The sequence below is a fragment of the Epinephelus fuscoguttatus genome, linkage group LG19, assembly GCF_011397635.1.
Source record: "Epinephelus fuscoguttatus linkage group LG19, E.fuscoguttatus.final_Chr_v1".
Lineage (NCBI taxonomy): Eukaryota > Metazoa > Chordata > Actinopteri > Perciformes > Serranidae > Epinephelus > Epinephelus fuscoguttatus.
In genome coordinates this window covers 23,918,115-23,937,686 of record NC_064770.1, presented here as the reverse complement: position 1 = coordinate 23,937,686, position 19,572 = coordinate 23,918,115, and the positions used below count along the sequence as shown (strand labels likewise).

The window sequence follows — 19,572 nt, the reverse complement described above, 5'->3', positions numbered from 1 at the left end:
CTTTCAACACCATACAGCCTGCACTTCTGAGAGACAAACTGGAGCACATAGGAGTGGCTAATCACCTCACATCCTGGCTCCTGGACTACCTCACGGACCGGCTGCAGTATGTCAGGACCCAGGATCGTGTATCGGACTTGGTTGTCTGCAGTACAGGGGCCCCGCAGGGGACGGTGCTGGCACCGTTCCTCTTCACCCTCTACACTGCAGACTTTACACACGACACCCCCACCTGTCATCTGCAGAAGTTCTCTGATGACTCTGCCATCATCGGCCTCATCACAGATGGGGACGACAGGGAGTACAGAGAACTGAACCAGGACTTTGTGGACTGGTGCCTGAGGAACCACCGTCAGATCAACGCGGGTAGAACCAAAGAGCTGGTGGTGGATTTCCGCAGGCGCAAACTCCTCCCCCCAACACCAGTGAACATCCAGGGAAAGGACATTGAGATGGTGACATCTTATAAGTACCTGGATGTTCATCTTAACAATAAACTGGATTGGACTAACCACATAACAGCACTATACAGGAAAGGCCAAAGCAGACTCTACCTGCTGAGGTGGTTCAGGTCTTTTGGAGTGCAGGGGCGCTCCTGAAAACCTTCTTTGACACTGTGGTGGCATCAGTCATCTTTTACGGAGTGGTCTGCTGGGGCAGCAGCGTCTCGGCTGCAGATAGGAAGAGACTGGACAAGCTGATCAAGAAAGCCAGCTCTGTCCTGGGATGCTCTCTGGACTCTGTGCAGGTGGTGGGAGAAAGGAGGATGACTAATGACTCCCATCCTCTGCAGGAGGAGATAAAAGCTCTGGAGAGCTCCTTCAGCGATAGACTGATTCACCCAAAGTGTGTGGAGGAACGCTATTGCAGGTCCTTCCTGCCTGCTGCTGTCAGGCTTCATAACCAGCACTGCTCACAGTAAACTGCACCATGGACACTTTAGGGACACTATGGACACTTATGGGCACCATAATAAGCACAACTGTCCCCCATGTTGTTATTTGCACATTCAGTATTCACTTACACTAAATATGTTCACTTTAATCCATTGCTCACTTTTTTCCCCCCACTGCTCATTATTATTATTATTATTGTTATTATTTATTGCTGTTTCTTGTATCTTTTGTACTAAGTTTTTTAAATATTGAAATCTTTAATTTGACTCTTTCCACTTGACTGCTGTAACACTGGAATTTCTCAATTGTGGGATCAATAAAGGTGTATCTTATCTTATCTTACAAAACTTTTTTACAGTTATGCATCAAATTTTCACAGGTACAAAAAAGTTTCACAGGTACAAAACAGTAAACACAGAACTGAAGCTGTGTGTGTCAAAATCTAAGTCCCACAGTTACAGATCAACCTTCAGGTACAAATCAAATCTGCAAGTAGTTTCGACTTTCATTTGACACATTCCTGTGAATAGGCAATCGGGACGCTGAGATTAACATATTATTTGACTATCCAATCAGGAATATAGCTTTACCATCCAATCACAGAGCCAGGAGGACAGGCCTTCTATGCTGGGTAGTATACTTGTCAGGATTTTTTTTAGCCTGAGTGTCAGACTTAAGCTCCCAGAACCTTCAGTCTGACATGGCTTCCATTGAAGGCGATTTACAAGGGGGAGGGAATTTGAGTTTTCCGTAACCAATCAGTAGAGATAAACGACTCAACCACAATCTGACGTCATTAGTATCCATGTCTCGGGGGTGCCGAAAACAAGCGAGCATTGCCCGTTTAAAATGTCTCCGTTGTCGTGCACGCCCAGCTGCATTGCCAGTTAAATCCAGTTTAGCAGCTTCCTTAATTTGGTCCTCCATTAACGCGAGAAGGGGCGAAATACCTAGATAGCATCGTTAATGTGGTCTGTAGGATCTGTAGCGGTCGCCATTGTTGCTATCCTCACCAGTTACCCACCGGCGTACAGCTTGACATCAGCGTGGCGCTGACTGGCTAATCTCTAGACCCGCCCCCACCCCCGGCGTTCATTAGTCCGTCCATCGTTTGGACGAGATAAATCACAAATTCATTGAAGTATGCCAGACCAGAGATGCAAGCCTACTCAGTTGAGTGGGCGGGGTCTATGGTCTGGAACCAGGCTAGCTTTTTTATATATTGTAAATGGATGGTTTATAAATAGCTAATACTTAAAGAATGTAGGCTAGTTTTACTTCCTTACACTGAAAGAAGGGGAAAAATTGGAATGTGTCACTTTTTTAATGAATTAACATCATTCCAGACAGGATGTAAGTGTGTCTGTGACTTCCTGTACGGACTGAAGGCTGCTGGAAACTGTCGGGAAACTGTCCAACTTCACCGTGGCTTTTTGTCACCGCCCCCCGCTGCGGCCTCCTGCTCTCGTCTACTTTCCAGGCGAGGTGCAGTTCATCTCGAACGGACCTATTGTATGTAACTCAGGCAAGTTTGATCGCGCAATCGTTTGTTTATTCGCCCCATAACAACCAGGTTACCTGCACGGTAATCTTGCTTTACCTAAACACGGCAAGCCCGTACATTGTGCTGTAGTGCCAAGCGAGAGACCGTGTAAACATAAACATGTAATGATGTACTACTATGTCTGTGTATTTTGCAGCTTGGCAGAGTACCAGTAAAAGAAGAGATAAATACAAATATTTACACTGATGTAATAGGTGTTGTAATAAACTTCTCCTGGAATATTTACATTTTTAAATGATTTATTGTCTTTCACTATATAGAGCCTTTAACAAAAACATATGAACTAACCAAACCCTGTTTTTTCTCCTCGACTTTAGGTCCTTACTGACCCAGATGTCGACAGGGAGGGGGCAGTGATGACCTATGATAGTAAGGAGAGTGGTGTTCTGTTTCTGGCCCCATATCACCTTCGGATTCACATGGCCACAATCTGCAATCTGATAATATAAGCTGCTTTCTACACTGTGCAGTACTGTAGTACCACTCATGGTACCATTATTGCTCAAATGTAAAGCCTATAATGTACTATGAAGCTGGACTTTGACTTATTTCTTTAAAGAAAAACAGCAGAATACTCCTTTAACCTGAGGCCTCTCTCTCTCACACACACACACACACACACACACACACACACACACACACACACACACACACATATCAAACAGTGGAAATGCAAAAATGTATCAGTCTGCAAAAGCCTCTCGGTCTTTGAACAATATTCAATTACTTTTGAGAATTCAGAAATGAATTATTATTCATCTCCCCAGAAATGAGGATGTACGTTGCTCACAGTCTTTTTGAAATGTGGATTAAAAAAGAATCTTGCATAACAAGACATTCTTCTTTTTATAATCTTTTACTGTGACAGAAAAATGTTATTTCTGGTGAGTCATATTATATGCACCTGAACAACAGTTGTGTAAATTATCCTGCTTGTTGCTGCATGGATCTTGGGCCTTTTGCATCAGATATAAAAATATCGCAAATGACGATGAATTTATTGATGAAGGTAAGGATTATCTTTGGAAAATAGAAAGTGAAAATAGAAAGTATGAACATTTAAACCTCACAAATTTCCAACACACTGAGCACAAAATACATGAGACTGGCTATGACATAGATCCTGAGAATAATTTTTATAATAATATAAACAATAGTTGCGAATATTACACTGATGATCAATTTAAAAATGTTAAAATCGAAGATGCATTCTCAATAATACATTTTAATAGTAGGAGCCTAAATAAAAATTTCTGGAAAATAAAGGAATATCTTGCCAAGCATGATAAATTCAACGTCATTGCAGTCTCTGAGACTTGGCTGGACAAAGACAAAGAGCACAAAGTGGGGTTGGAGGGGTATGAACTGTTCACATCTAACAGGACCAGCAAAACAGGAGGAGGAGTTGCTTTATATGTGGACACAGCCTTGACATGTCGAGTGGTATCAAGTATGACAAAGAATATAGATAACATTTTTGAGTGTCTCACCACTGAAATTGTCCTAGAGTGAAAAAGAAATATGTATCTACAGAACACCTGGATCCTGCTTAGACAATTTTAACAAATATATAGACAATATGTAATAAGGTGCACATTGCATGTATTGACCTTCTCAACCCACACGGAAAAATAACCGACTTTATCAATTCTATTTACAGTAATAGTCTATTCCCTGTTATCACCAAACCTACAAGAATAACTATAGATACAGCCACTTTGATAGACAATATTTCTTGTCTTGCCTTCTTGCCTTTCTCTTTATGGCTATTTAGCATAGCCTGGCTCGGGTCAGACACAGCGGAAGTCAGCAAACCAGAATACGGCACCCGGAGGCAGAAGTAAGTCTGCACGCCCGCAGCGGCCCGCAGCCTTTAAACCACAGAAGAAGAAGGAGCCGTGTTTACATGTAGGATTTAAGAAACAGGCTAAATGACATGTACTAGGGAGTAGTCTCTTGTACAGTAGGTGGTGGTATGCACCTGGAAGTTGTTTGCAATCCGCCAATAAATTGAGAGAAGAAGAAGAGCTGTGTTTACAGAGAGTGTTCTTCAAGTAAGCGGTACGCAACGGGCATTGCTGAACACATAACAGTTTTACCAGTCCAGTATCTATAAGGACTTGGTTGTACTTTCAATGTCATGGTGGATAAAGAAAGAGCACCATCTAAAAGAAAAAGAACAGAAGAAGGCTAAACAGGACAGTGATAGGGCTCGAGCCCAAACGCGTGTAAACCTCGGTCGGGCATTCACCAAGTGGAGAGAGCTGAGAGATTTGAAAGGTTTTAAAACTGATCCCGAGTTGGCCCTTTTCCTAATCGACAGGTATGTCATTTTTGTTTTTATTTAAAGAATATACTTACATATATAACTTGTTAGACGTTGTTTCACTTCAGTATAAAACGACATGGAAATTATAAACAAGCTAAATGTAACGTTAGCTGATGTGAACTGCTTTTGTCTAGTAACGTTACAACAAACTCCACAAAATTATCTGTGACTGTGACCATGAACACAAATATACAGCAGGCAGTTGTCCTCAGTTTATAAGAAATTCAGAGCTACACCAGAACATTTATGATTTTCCTCTCGCTCTCCAAAATAAATGCATGCGGTAATTGCCGTTTGCAGTCGAGATTTTATGAATGAAGCCGAATGCTGCAGTTGGAATTTTATGACACCAGGCTGTGGGTATCATACCGCTTCTACCAAAAGGGGCGCTATAATCAACAAAAACGGAAAGTTCCACACAGCTGCTTTAAACCATGGATAACTACGGGCATTGAAAATGTTTGCAAAAAGAAAAACACATTATGTAAGATAGACTTAAAACAAAGAACAAAGGAAGCAGAAAACAAATATAAGACATATAAAAACAAATTAGTAAAAATTATAAGATTAAGTAAAAAGGATTACTACCAAAGACAACTCCAACAGCACAAAGGAAACATTCAAGCCACACTGAATAACATAATCAAAAATGGTACTGGCAAAGGCGAGTATCCTAACTATTTCACCAAAGACAATTTAATTTTAAAAGATACTAAAACAATTGCAAATTAATTTAATAATGTCTTCGTAAGGGTAGGACTAAGTCTTGCAAATGAAATTGTAGAGCCGGGAGACAAGGAAGGCCTGGATGAACAAATGCTGGACAAAATCAGCACTCAATCTTTATAAATAGTGTAAATGAAAGTGAGATATTAAGCATTGTCAAAAATTTTACAAACAAAAAGTAAACGGATAGTACAAATATCGATATAATATTATTAAAAAATATAATAGATACTATATATATATTAACATATATTTGTAATCAATCATTCCTAACAGGTATTTTTCCCACCAACATGAAAACGGCAAAAGTCATTCCCATTTACAAAAATGGCGACAAGCATCAATTTACCAACTACAGACCCATCTCTCTGCTCTCACAATTCTCTAAAATATTAGAAAAATTATTTGTTGCAAGACTTGATAACTTAATAAATAAACATCATATATTGAGTAAACACCAGTATGTTTTCAGAACCAATAGGTCCCCCTTGATGGCAGTAATAGAACTAGTGGAAGCAATCTCAACCAGCATAGACAATTGGGAATACACTGTGGGGGTCTTTATTGATCTCAAGAAGGCCTTTGACACTATTGATCATTGCATACTCTTGAAAAAAAATGGAGAGGTATGGTGTTAAAGAATGGCTCAAAAGCTACTTGGGCGAAAGGGACCAGTATGTGCACATGAATAATGTAGACTCAGACCCACTAAAAATAACTCATGGAGTCCCCCAGGGTTCTGTGCTGGGTCCCAAACTTTTTATCCTGTACATAAATGATATCTGTGATGCACTGCCATTGCTTAAGTGTGTCCTATTTGCTGACGACACAAGTTTACATAGTTCCGGAAAAGATCTCGGGCAGCTCTTGTGTGCAGTGGAAAACGAATTAGAGACCCTCAAGAAGTGGTTTGATGTTAATAAATTATCACTGAATCTATGTTAAACAAAATACATTATATTCAACAATAGAAAAATCAATAGACCGGTCAAACTATTGATAAATGGTGTCGAAATTGAACAAGTTTATGAACATAAATTCTTGGGAACCATTATAGACAATAGACTCAGCTGGAAACCACATATAGATAATATAAAAACAAAAGTCTCAAAAACAATTGCAATACTACATAAAATGAAGTACACAGTGAACAAAAACTCACTTTACATACTGTACTGCTCCCTCATACTTCCATACCTTACATATTGTGTGGAGGTATGGGGGAACACATATAAAACAATCATCAAACCAATCTTCATCCTGCAAAAGAAAGCCATTAGAATTGTATATCAAAAGGATTACTTTGTACCAACCAATCCACTTTTCATCAGTACAAATACTCTGAAATTAGAAGATCTGGTTAACCTCAACACTGTTGTAATAATCTATAAGGCACACAACAACCTACTTCCATCCTGCATACAGGAGCTGTTCTCAACCAGAGAGTCCCAGTACGACCTTAGGGGGACCTGCATTTTTAAGAAATCAAAGGCAAGGACCAACACAAAAGGCAAATGCATATCTGTAATTGGAGTAAACTTATGGAATAACCTTGATAAAGAATTAAAAACATGCACATCAGTCAATAAATTTAAAAAGATGTTTAAAACTAAGGTATTCAATAAATATAAATTATTAGGATAAAGTAAGCCAATTATTAGTATAAATTGAAGATTTTACTTAGATTAATATTATTTATTGTTTTCAGTTTAGATAAAAAAAATCAGTGTTTAAAACTGTGCCATCTCGTTATCTTGTTCTGTTTCTGAAACTTTATTTCTTGTAAATAGGGTAGGCAAAAATAAGCTGTTGTTTCAGCCTACGCCTTTTCGCCCATACTTAATATAGAAATCCTAACTGTATGTATGTATGTATATCTCATGTTCTGTTGAATGGACAAATAAATTACTACTACTACTAACAACAGTTGTGTACAGTTGTCCTGTGTTCTGTCTTTTTTTTTTTTTTTTTTTTTTTTTAATGATATACACCACGGGTGTCTAAAGTAATTTTAGTTCATGGGCCACATACTGCCCAGTTTGATCAGATGTTGGCCGGTCTGGTCAATCCATTGAATACTGACCAATAAATAACACATTCCAATTTTTCCCCTTCTTTTAGTGTAAAGAAGTAAAACTAGCCTACATTCTTAAAGTATTAGCTATTTATAAACCATCCATTTACAATATATAAAAAAGCCTGACAAGTATACTACCCAGCATGTGAAAATGTGATGCATAACTGTAAAAAATTTTTGTACCCGTGAAAATTTGATGCGTAACTGTAAAAAACAAATTGTAAGTGTAAAAATTTGATTCACAACTGCAAAATATTTTCATAAGTTTGCAAATCTTTTTCATTTGTTCACAAAATGTCATGCACAGCTACGGATCTCTGTACAGATTCAAAAATAAAATGCATTTGTTCAAATATTTTTTTTTACAAATTCACGGATTTGAATGCAAGCATACAAAACTTTTTCACACAGTTATGAAAATTTTGCACACATTTACAAGACTTATGAAACACCTTTTATTCCATAATGCTCAGAAAAAAGCACTGTATGGACACTCAGCCTGACTTGATCTTACCCCTGCTCTACTTCTGGCCCCTTGAATCAGAGAGAGGATCCCATGAGCTCCAGACACATAGTTTAATGTCTCTGAGTGACAGTCATTGAGCTCTTGCAGAACTGCCTTAAGTCTGGGTATTTCTGTAAAAGAATTGAGATTACATCTTACATACTTAAACTATGTACTTATATTCAAAATTAAAAATTCACTTAGTTGTTTTAGTTAAAGTAGTGAAAGTAAACTAAAACAAAACGTGTTGGAGCTGTTGTACATTTTCAGTTATCCACAGAGTGCTCGTAGACAGTATGAGACGTCACCTACCAGTTTCCTCTGGTGTTAGATGTTGCTGCTTCAGAAACTCTTTGGAGCTCACTGTGAAGACTTTCAAACATTCATAACTGAAATGTTTCTGAAAAAAAGGGTTTGATTTCACATCAGGCTTGCAGTTGTAGAAAATTGTTGTGTTACATTTTCTATTAGTCTATTCAACTCACCTTAAACTCCCTGAGTTTTCTGAACTTTTTGTTCACTTCTTCCTTGGCTTGTATGTTGTTTTGAAATATGAGAGCACGAACAGCATCTCTTGAACTGAAAGAAAATATTTTTAAGCAGTGGCACCTCATACAGTATGGGTCCATGTCATTGGTCCGACAGCCCATTGGTCCGATGTTCCATTGTTCCGATATGTGATTATACTAGGCTATACTGTATTTGTGTACCATAGAGGATCAGCAAATGCAACAAAAGTAGGCTACTGGTCGAGATACAAGTGCCATAGAGAGAAGAGAGTGAAACACCATAACCTCCTGTTATTAACTCTGAGGTCTGTGTTGTGTGGGGAGCTCTCCGCAGTGCTGAACGGCTCCCGGCGAGCGTATTTCTGCCTTGACGGTGTGCTGCGACTGGCTCTGGGTCAGCTGGGAAAGGCTTGAGGCGAAGCAGGCTCACGGCTTTCTTTTTCATTTTAACCCACACTATGATCTTTTCCTAACCCTAACCAAGTGATTTTTGTGCCTAAATCTAACCAGACCTTAACCACAGGGCATCATGATGATTTCGGAACAACGGGACTTCGGAACAATGGGTTTAATATGGTCGGAACAATGGGCTGTCGGACCAATGGGCAGACCCCTACAGTATTTGGAGAAATTTAACCTGAAATTCCAACTTGCACAGTGGTCTTCACTCATCTCAGGATAAAACACTTTTGTTACCAACAACTCTACTATTCATACTGAAAAGGTAACAATTTTACAAGTCTGTGATTTCCTACAAAGTTTTTTTGGTCATCATTTTAGGGGGAAAAAAGACAAAGTCTTGAGACCCAAGGGAATTTCCAACTGACTGCCCCTCCTAATTAATTACCATAGCAACGGCCACTGACACACAAACTCACAGACATGTTCGTGTGTGTGTGTGTCTCAGAGGACAGTAGCTGAATCTCCATTTTAAAGAACATGTAAAATAATATATCAATGTTTTCCATCTATCATATACTACAGCCTTTACTACTAATACTACTGTTGCTACTTTTGGGATTATGAATGTTAAATACATATTGTAACATATTGTAGATACATACAATGTTACACACACATAGTGCTCAGTCCCTGTAGTACATGTACTATGTATTACTTTAAGTCTGCAATACTTGTAGTAGGCAGTAGATAATAATGACTCAGCTACTGCTATTAAAAGTACTAGGTGATGGCAGCAGACACCCATCAAAGTTTCTTGAGGTTTTTTCTAGTACTTTATTTATCAACCTCTTATTAGGAACTTTATGTTCTATATATGTTAAACTGGCTTCCAGCCTGCAGACAAATATCAAGTGTTTTCATATTCAGCTGACCTACCATGCACGGACTACAAGACTGTCTAGGTTACACTATGAATTCAATTAACTAATTAACTGGAAGTGATTCAGTTGAGCAGTGTCTCAATTTCCCTATATCTGCACCAAATTATATATTACATAGTTTCTATAAATTCCCAATAATTTCTAGTTAGATATCAGTTCCTTCCTTGGAAATTTTAGGAAGCTTCATGTTAGTTGCTTATACTGAAAAGACTCATTTTCTATTTGAGAACAATAAGCTACATTTTCTGCAAATGTGAAAAAACAACAACAACACACAAACAAAAACAGCACTATAGAGCACAATGATGATTTGTGATCTGTGATCTGGTAACCCACAGAGGGATGCAAAACAACTATAAAGAGACACAAAATGACCTTGACAGGAAGATGCATAAGAACAACAAAAAGCCAAAACCACCTTAGAGTCTGTTTGTCCTGCTCGTAAATAAGAGAGGTGTTGGGGCCTTTTGCATATCTGTGCCCAGGGGCCCTTTGTCTCATAACCCACCCATGCTACCAGTACCAGTGCTGTGACAATTTTTATGCATTTGCTTGTGTTTTCCTGTTGAGCTCTTGGCCACCATATGCAATGTCTAATTAGGATGTTATTTTTACTTTTGGCACCTTAAATCACTTACCGATCATCCCAAACTCCAGTATCATCAGACTTGGTGCAGATAAAGTGGATGAGCTGACACTCGCCACCATTTCCGATGAGGCTACTGGCACTTTCCAGGATGTCCCAGGCTTCACGCTCTGCTGCTGCTCGATTCATTTCAGTCACAATCCACACAGTAGAGCAACTTCCAACAACCTGAAGGGACGTAATAACAAGTCAATAATGAATAATGAATCATCGGTGCTTAAAGTTATAGTTAAAGTCCCACTGATTGTCACACACCTGAGTGTGTGAAATTTGTTCTCTGCATTTGACCCATCCCCTGAGGGAGAGGTGAGCAGCAGTGGTGCCGTGCTCGGGAATCATGTGGTGCTTTATAAAAACCACTGTTGAGTTTCCAGATAACAGAGTAAGACACAATAAACAGCACTACATGTGAATAAATTACCCCTTTCCACATCTTGTCTCTGCTCTTGTTGCGGTCCCCATTTCCAGGAAGATCCACAAGTGTGACATGCTGGAGAAGATCATTGTTAGGCACCCTCACAGTCACACACTTCACCAGGGGCCAATACCACCTCTTCACTTCTTTTCCTTCTCCATCGTTTGATTCACTTCTTGTGTATTTGACTAATTTTGCAGATAGCTCTTTAGCCTGCAATCAACAATACAATCAGATTAAGGCAACGTAAGGTGATTTCATTTGTATGCACAAACTCCAACTTCAAGGTGCTTTACAAATTATATAGAAGAATTACAAGAGGATAAGACAGGCAAGATTACTTGAGGATTTTGTTTTGTCTTACTCACTGATTCAGATGTCAAATGTTTTCTCTTGCATTGGAGAAATTCTGGAACTTCTTTGAAATACTGGTCATCCACAAGGTTTTCAGGGGATTTGTCTTTCCATTCTTCTCCATACAGCGCTAACAGCTTGTCAACATCCTCGTCATCTTCTTCGTCATCTTCCTGATCATCTTCCTGGTCATCTTCCTGATCGGCACTATCCTCAAGCAAATTTTTCAAGGACCACAACTCATCTATCCACTCCTAAAAAAAAATAAAAAATTAAATGTGTGATGTAATGAGAAACTATATTTTTGCAGACACATCATAACTTTTCATTTTGCTTCAAGTGAACATAAACACAGTATATTCAACTAATTTTACCTCTTTTGTAATGAACTCAATTTCTGCCTCATATCTTTGGTTTAGCATGTTAGCCTCCACTTTAATCATGACTGTGGTACATGCTTTGCCCCTCCCAATAGGCAAGAGATTCTTCTCTCCAATGACGGTATTTATCAGAGTGCTCTTTCCAGCCCCGGTTTTACCAAAGACACCGACCAGTTCCCTCTTGTCGATCTCCAAGTTGTTAATTTTCTTCCTGTTGTACAAGAGGTTGAACATGAGTTAAAGGGCCAGTATGTAAAATGGGTTGAAAACAGTGACATCAGTGGTCAAATTCTAGATTGCAGGGCTCACTCGCTCACCCCTCCCGTCGGGTAAATGATGGTGGCCTTGTAGGACCAAAAGCCTTGCGCAGACATGAGTTTTTCAGCGAAGAAGTGAATGTTTATTTAGAAATCTAAGCCATGTTACGATATTGTAATGAATCCCTCATGAGCAGGAGACCAGAGGAGTGTTCGGGAAAAAGGCCAGTTTATTTGAGCACTCCAAAAACTCCGGTAACACTCCAGGGGGTAAAAGACTCCGTCCCAAACTCTGACTCTTCTAGTGTAACACACACACTTCATACACACAGCTTACCACACTCACCACTGCAGTAAATGTTCTGTTATACTGTCAGTGTTCTGTGAGTTAATGGCATGTTTGGGATTGAATGAGTATAGGTAGGGGGGCGGGGTGCCAGTGTGATGGGGACGAGGGCTGCGTGAGTGCGCTTGCTGGTGTGTGTATGAGCGAGTTGGAGGAGAGAGCAGCAGTGCACAGTTGGAGTTACAGCTAAGTTGTTGTTTGTTGGTTGTTTTGGCGTGGTTACGGCCAACAGAAACCTGTACTGTTCAGTAATAAACGGTGGTTTTAGCTGTACTGAATCCAATCAGCAGGGTACACAGGAGTAACGTTACTGCTATCCAGGGGCGAAAATCCCATTTCATAGTTGGGGGGGGGACAATAAACAGTATTATTTTAGAGAATAATTCCAGGGGGGGACAAGGAAAAAAAGTTGTAGCCTGTCTTGTTATACAGCATCTTTTACTGCAATTTAACGCTTTAATCTTTTCTCTATCTCTCCAACAGGCAGGCATAGGACCTTTCTTAGCACTGGCTGAGTCCACCTGCACATGTCCAGATTTAAAACAAAATGATTGATATCAAATTAACATGTACACATCGACAACAGTCAGGTGCGCCGTGCTGTCCAAGGTGCTGAGTGTGTCTGGAGCAGAGCAGGTCTCTGTCTCCCTGTGCGCAGTAGTGTGAATATTTATGCTATTAAGTAAACGGAGAAAACGTGTCTCTCATTGTGTAATAGCAGCAAAACAATAAGGCTTCATTCATCAAAGACCGAAACTCGATCTCTCTCCCTCTCTCCCTCTTTTTCATCTGGCTCAGGTGTGTGGAATGGATCCTTCATCTCTGGCTGGCTGCAGGAGCAAACCGTTTTGTTTGTTTTTTTTCGTTTTTTTTACCAGCAGTGAGATAAACATTTCCTGCAATTAAACTGGTGAACTGGTTTATAAACAGTGTGCTGTGAGATCTGCCGCTGCGAACCTCAAAACCGTGCGTAATAGTCGTGCGTACTGGCCGCTCCTTGTCAGTTAAACTGCACGTCTGTCATGTTTGTCTCACTGACAGGTGGAGAGCCTACAGACAGGTACCCATTGCTCCGCCACTGACTGCTCTTTTCCTGTCCTCTCCCTCTTCTTTCTCTCCTGTCCTCTCTATCACTAAACTCTGAGCTTAATCATTATCTTTTAGCTTAGCAGCACTCGTAATTGAGTAGGCTTTTGAACAATGCAGGAGAAATGTTGCAGACAGTTTATATTATCAGCCTGGGCCTGGGGCTTGTTGTAACAGTAAATGGGATGTGTTGTAACTTCTGTAAGTTAAACTGTATCTGTGTGAGTGAACATCTTACCCCGCTATGCGCGATGCAGGCAGCCGGGTCCAGCCACACGCTGCTACTGCTGCCAAGTACTAACGCTAGCCCCGCCCGTTGGAAAGAGTGTGGGATATACCACTACTAGGAATGGGAGGGGGGGAACTAAATCTTTTGAGATTTAAATAGCACATTATTGTGAGATTATAATGAGCACCGCTTACATTGTGCTTTTAATAAATAGTACTGCATTGTTCAAAAATTATTAATTGTGTCTCAAATTATTCTAGGGGGGTACAGCTTTATTGAAGGGGGAGTCATGTCCCCCCTGTCCCCCCCAGGATTTCCGCCCCTGCTGCTATCCTATTGTCTGTTATTGACATAAGACTAAAATTTTCAGTACGTCCTGCGCTGTGATCTGCGGAGGGATACACCAGTGAGCAGGCACAGACGTAGCCCGTAAACAAAACTCAGCTGTTTATTTAGCCTAGCAATATCTCCAGACTATAGTAGCTGCAATGGACGACTTTGAACGCGATTTTGAAGAGTTTCTTGTCGCGGACACAGACCCAGAGCCATACCTGTTTGAGCCGGAGCATAGAGATGAGGAACTCCATGTGTTGGATGCTGAGCGGTCGAGAAGAGAGGCTGAATTGCTGCACAGAATGGGATTCGGTGCTACCATCGTTGGGGAGATATATCATCAGGAGGAAAAGCGCCGCAGAGAGTGCATCACAAGGAGTGAAGTTGTGTCTTCTTTTCTTCGCAGATGACGGTTCGGGTTCATTCTCTCCTGTTGCTTGGTAAGCGTGGTCCATTCGCAAACTTTATAACTAAAAAAACTTTTCACTACTCTCTATCAACGAACTACTAACACTCTCTGCTGTTTCCTCCTCCTTCTTCCTTCCTTCCGCTGTCTTCGTTGGTTCATTTATACACGCAAAATGCGTTCTCTGGCTGGCTGGATTGTCCACTCGGGCTGCCGTACATACATGCCGGCACAAGATGGTGACCTTTCTAAAGCAAGGCCCTTGCTATATATATACAGTACAGGCCAAAAGTTTGGACACACCTTCTCATTCAATGCGTTTTCTTTATTTTCATGACTATTTACATTGTAGATTCTCACTGAAGGCATCAAAACTATGAATGAACACGTGGAGTTATGTACTTAACAAAAAAAGGTGAAATAACTGAAAACATGTTTTATATTCTAGTTTCTTCAAAATAGCCACCCTTTGCTCTGATTACTGCTTTGCACACTCTTGGCATTCTCTCCATGAGCTTCAAGAGGTAGTCACCTGAAATGGTTTCCACTTCACAGGTGTGCCTTATCAGGGTAATTAGTGGAATTTCTTGCTTTATCAATGGGGTTGGGACCATCAGTTGTGTTGTGCAGAAGTCAGGTTAATACACAGCCGACAGCCCTATTGGACAACTGTTAAAATTCATATTATGGCAAGAACCAATCAGCTAACTAAAGAAAACGAGTGGCCATCATTACTTTAAGAAATGAAGGTCAGTCAGTCCGAAAATTGCAAAAACTTGAAATGCGTCCCCAAGTGGAGTCGCAAAAACCATCAAGCGCTACAACGAAACTGGCACACATGAGGACCGACCCAGGAAAGGAAGACCAAGAGTCACCTCTGCTTCTGAGGATAAGTTCATCCGAGTGACCAGCCTCAGAAATCGCAAGTTAACAGCAGCTCAGATCAGAGACCAGATGAATGCCACACAGAGTTCTAGCAGCAGACCCATCTCTAGAACAACTGTTAAGAGGAGACTGCAAATCAGGCCTTCATGGTCAAATAGCTGCTAGGAAACCACTGCTAAGGAGAGGCAACAAGCAGAAGAGATTTGTTTGGGCCAAGAAACACAAGGAATGGACATTAGACCAGTGGAAATCTGTGCTTTGGTCTGATGAGTCCAAATTTAAGATCTTTGGTTCCAACCGCCGTGTCTTTGTGAGACGCAGAAAAGGTGAACGGATGGATTCCACATGCCTGGTTCCCACTGTGAAGCATGGAGGAGGAGGTGTGATGGTGTGGGGGTGTTTTGCTGGTGACACTGTTGGGGATTTATTCAAAATTGAAGGCACACTGAACCAGCATGGCTACCACAGCATCCTGCAGCGACATGCCATCCTATCCGGTTTGCGTTTAGTTGGACGATCATTTATTTTTCAACAGGACAATGACCCCAAACACACCTCCAGGCTGTGTAAGGGCTATTTGACCGAGAAGGAGAGTGATGGAGTGCTGCGGCAGATGACCTGGCCTCCACAGTCACCGGACCTGAACCCAATCGAGATGGTTTGGGGTGAGCTGGACCGCAGAGTGAAGGCAAAGGGGCCAACAAGTGCTAAACACCTCTGGGAACTCCTTCAAGACTGTTGGAAAACCATTTCAGGTGACTACCTCTTGAAGCTCATGGAGAGAATGCCAAGAGTGTGCAAAGCAGTAATCAGAGCAAAGGGTGGCTATTTTGAAGAAACTAGAATATAAAACATGTTTTCAGTTATTTCACCTTTTTTGTTAAGTACATAACTCCACATGTGTTCATTCATAGTTTTGATGCCTTCAGTGAGAATCTACAATGTAAATAGTCATGAAAATAAAGAAAACGCATTGAATGAGAAGGTGTGTCCAAACTTTTGGCCTGTACTGTATATATATATAAAAGCATACTTATAAGGCTACGAAAACCAAACAAATTTTATTTTATAGCGATTATACACTTATATAAATATATTAATGGGTAGAATATTCAGATTCAGATTCAGTTTGACAATAAACCATGCCAAATATTACACACTGGCCCTTTAATTGATCAATTTGGAAAATAAACAAACACTGAAAGAACATGTCACAATAGAAAAATGTCTACAGTATGACCAGCCTAGTCAAACAGCTGTAATCAATATTTTTTATTAACTGGTTCAAATGACTACATTGAGGTTCCCCTCAGCTTTACAGTGCTTTTTATCGTCTTGCTTATTGGTTTCAGTTTTTCCATCCTGAAACTTCACTTTTTTGACCAACTCTCATTAGACTCACTTTCAGACACAGCAAGCAGCTGATTTCAGCTAAAACAATCCAATAAATCACTGCGGTACCTGACAGACACAGCAACTAGCATGTGAACATGAGGTATAAAGCAGCTGAAGAGCCAGATGTTACTCCCAGGGGAGAAAATGAGCTAAAATTGAAAGTGAATAATAATTCACTTTATTCATTCGAAAGAAAAATGATTTATTGGATTTGCTTGCGAAGTTTGTTACTCCTTTCAGTGTTTTTACATTAAGCTGAGCTTTGGTATACTTTGACACATGAATCTGCATCACCGACCAATAGCAAACTGTCTTAGCAGGGGAATTAAAGCCACCAGTTCTGTACATATTCTTGGATGCAGTGGCCGACAGCTCTCCAAGAGACATTTTACAACTATTCAGTCTTATAAGTTTGGCCTCTAAACACGTTTGGCTTTGTTTGTTGAGAGCTTACTGACACACAAGCACGTAAATGTAGCAAACATGACAGCTACGTAGCTTCTGATGGTGCCCATATCTTATGTGCTTAGAAATTGAGTCTGTGATGTGAAAACCATTTAAAGCAGACTGAAGTTCTATAAGACCTGGGTTCAGTTTCACAAAGATAGACTTTGACTATGGCTTTGATCAAACTAACAGTCAAGATTCAGATACACATCTAATGATGTCACAAAGCTATCTAGTCCTGGGCTATCTTCAGTAGGACTAATTTACTAATTTGCTATGAATTCCAGATAATTCTGAATTAAGACTATTTTTTTTTAAAAGCTACAATAGTTGGCAGACCAAGCAACCGTATCAAACTGCTCAATTTCTTTCACTCCTGCAGAACATTTACCTCCTGAAATACATCAGCAGTTACAAGGAAAACTGGTGAAACGGAGTGTAGAGTGTAACAATAGAAAAGCTTTCCAGAGCAGAAAATCTATAATCTATATCTATATATATAGTCTATAAAAACGATTTCTTTATTACTCACTCCGAAACATCGTTAACAAATCACAAATTATGAGCCATGTTTTCCTCTTTTTTTGTCATTAGATGCCACTTGTCAGCAGACAGTTACCATGGAAACATGGCTTTCAGTTCTGAAATAGCCTGAGGGAACTTTTTAGGCTTAAAATAAGTCAGTATGTAGTTTTTATGAAACTGTCCAACTTGCTTAAGACTAATTTAAAAGCAAAATATAGACTGTCTCACATGACAGAGTGAAACCAGGTCTATATACCAAAGAATATGGAATACGAAAAACTCACTACTTACTTGAGGAACTGATGGAGCTTGTTGTCTTGGTCTGGTAGTTTGTCTTGGACATCATCCATGATTTCTTCCACTTTAGACAGTATAGTTTCTTCTGTCAGAGTAAAAGCAAAGAATCATTCAGCAGGAACCAGTGCATACAGTAAGCAGTAATGTACACAATGGAGCCATCATTATCATAATCCCTCCCACACCATATAAAACCTACATCACCAGCTACTAACATTAGGGACTGTAGTAGCATCAGTGTCATTTCATTTGCCCCAGGCGAGTATGCTTTATTCTATAAGCTCTCTTTCGGTCTAAGAAATACATGAATAAACATTGTAAGAGCCACTTAAGCACATATTTATATTTGGCAAAAAGGTCTGTGTTGATATGACATATCATATACACCGATCAGCCACAACATAGAAACCACTAACAGGTGAAGTGATTAAAATACATCATCGTGTTGCAATACAATGCTCTACTGGGAAATCTTTGGTCCTGGCATTCGTGTGGGTGCCACTTGACATGTTCCACCCACCCAAACACTGTTCCACACCAAGGAAACCCCTCATGGCAACAGCACTCCCTGATGGCAGTGGCCCCCCAGCAGGACAATGCACCATGCCACACCACAAAAACTGCTCAGGAATGGCCTAACAAACATGACAAAGAGCCCAAGGCATCAACCTGGCCTCCATATGTGTGTGGATCTTTTGCTTTATGTTGGGGTAGTGAAAAAAGTGGTGAGTAATGTGTATTTGAACTGGTATTGTATGGAGATTCTAAATTATGATAACCTGTCTGGAGCATGATATTTTGTGCTACATTTACCTTCAGAGCAGGGTTAGCACAGCAGTTTAACTGTTTGTCTCATTGGTGGCAGAGGCTGACAATATCATCACATAGTGGCATACACTTTAATCTTTAAGTGTTTGCCCTTACAACATCCCAAGAACATTCTAATGGTGATGCTATGCAACTACTTTTTTTCTAAGGCATCTGTAGATGAAATATTAGGAGCAACCTTGGACTGAGGTTTTTTTTGGTTTGTTTATTTGTTTTTTTGCAACCAGGCACAGAAGCAAAGTGTATGGACTGTTGCATGTTACTGTATGCATTGTATTGTATTGTAGTGTACAGATAAATGTGGTTTAATCATTGTGGCATGTGTGCTGTTGACTGTTTGAGATGTCCTGATAAGATTTTAACACACAGCTAATGAGATAACATTTACTGAAGCCAAGATATTAACAGACGCTTTCTATTAAAAAAGTAAAAAAAATACATTACATAAAGGTATAACCCTGTGGGAGGCTGCCACTGCTTAAAAAGTATTAGAAATACCTGAGTATGACACAGGTTCACATCGTTGTCTTCTAGTTGGTGATTGCCAATTGCTGGACTCACCCTGAAGATTCAACTTTCTCATTCCTTATTAGATTAAAAAAAAAAGGGAAGAAATTTGTTGCATGTGCCTCTCACAAAATTGAAACATGGTCTAAACATACTAAACAAAAATAAAAGTGTTGCGTTTAAATTCTTGTTTAGTAGAGTTGCCTAGTCAAAGCAAGATATTACTGCCTTAAAAACACATGTGAACACTACATGTAATCATAAAGATACTGTGTATCTCACCTTTT

General features: G+C 40.0%; 1 protein-coding gene across 1 annotated transcript in view; it reads right to left on the bottom strand.

Moving 5' to 3' along the window:
• LOC125880101 (nuclear GTPase SLIP-GC-like) overlaps nt 1–19,363 on the bottom strand; it is a 31,029-nt gene extending 11,666 nt beyond the window's left edge. The window contains exons 1-9 of the mRNA XM_049562378.1: nt 19,277–19,363; nt 17,945–18,035; nt 11,739–11,955; nt 11,379–11,618; nt 11,017–11,223; nt 10,588–10,763; nt 8,583–8,676; nt 8,410–8,497; nt 8,107–8,228 (exon numbers count right to left, since the gene is read on the bottom strand). Of these exons, the coding sequence (XP_049418335.1) occupies nt 8,107–8,228; nt 8,410–8,497; nt 8,583–8,676; nt 10,588–10,763; nt 11,017–11,223; nt 11,379–11,618; nt 11,739–11,955; nt 17,945–18,035; nt 19,277–19,361 (1,320 nt within the window). The 5' untranslated portion in view covers nt 19,362–19,363. The remainder of the gene's footprint in view (nt 1–8,106; nt 8,229–8,409; nt 8,498–8,582; nt 8,677–10,587; nt 10,764–11,016; nt 11,224–11,378; nt 11,619–11,738; nt 11,956–17,944; nt 18,036–19,276) is intronic.
• Between the last annotated feature and the right edge of the window lie 209 nt (nt 19,364–19,572).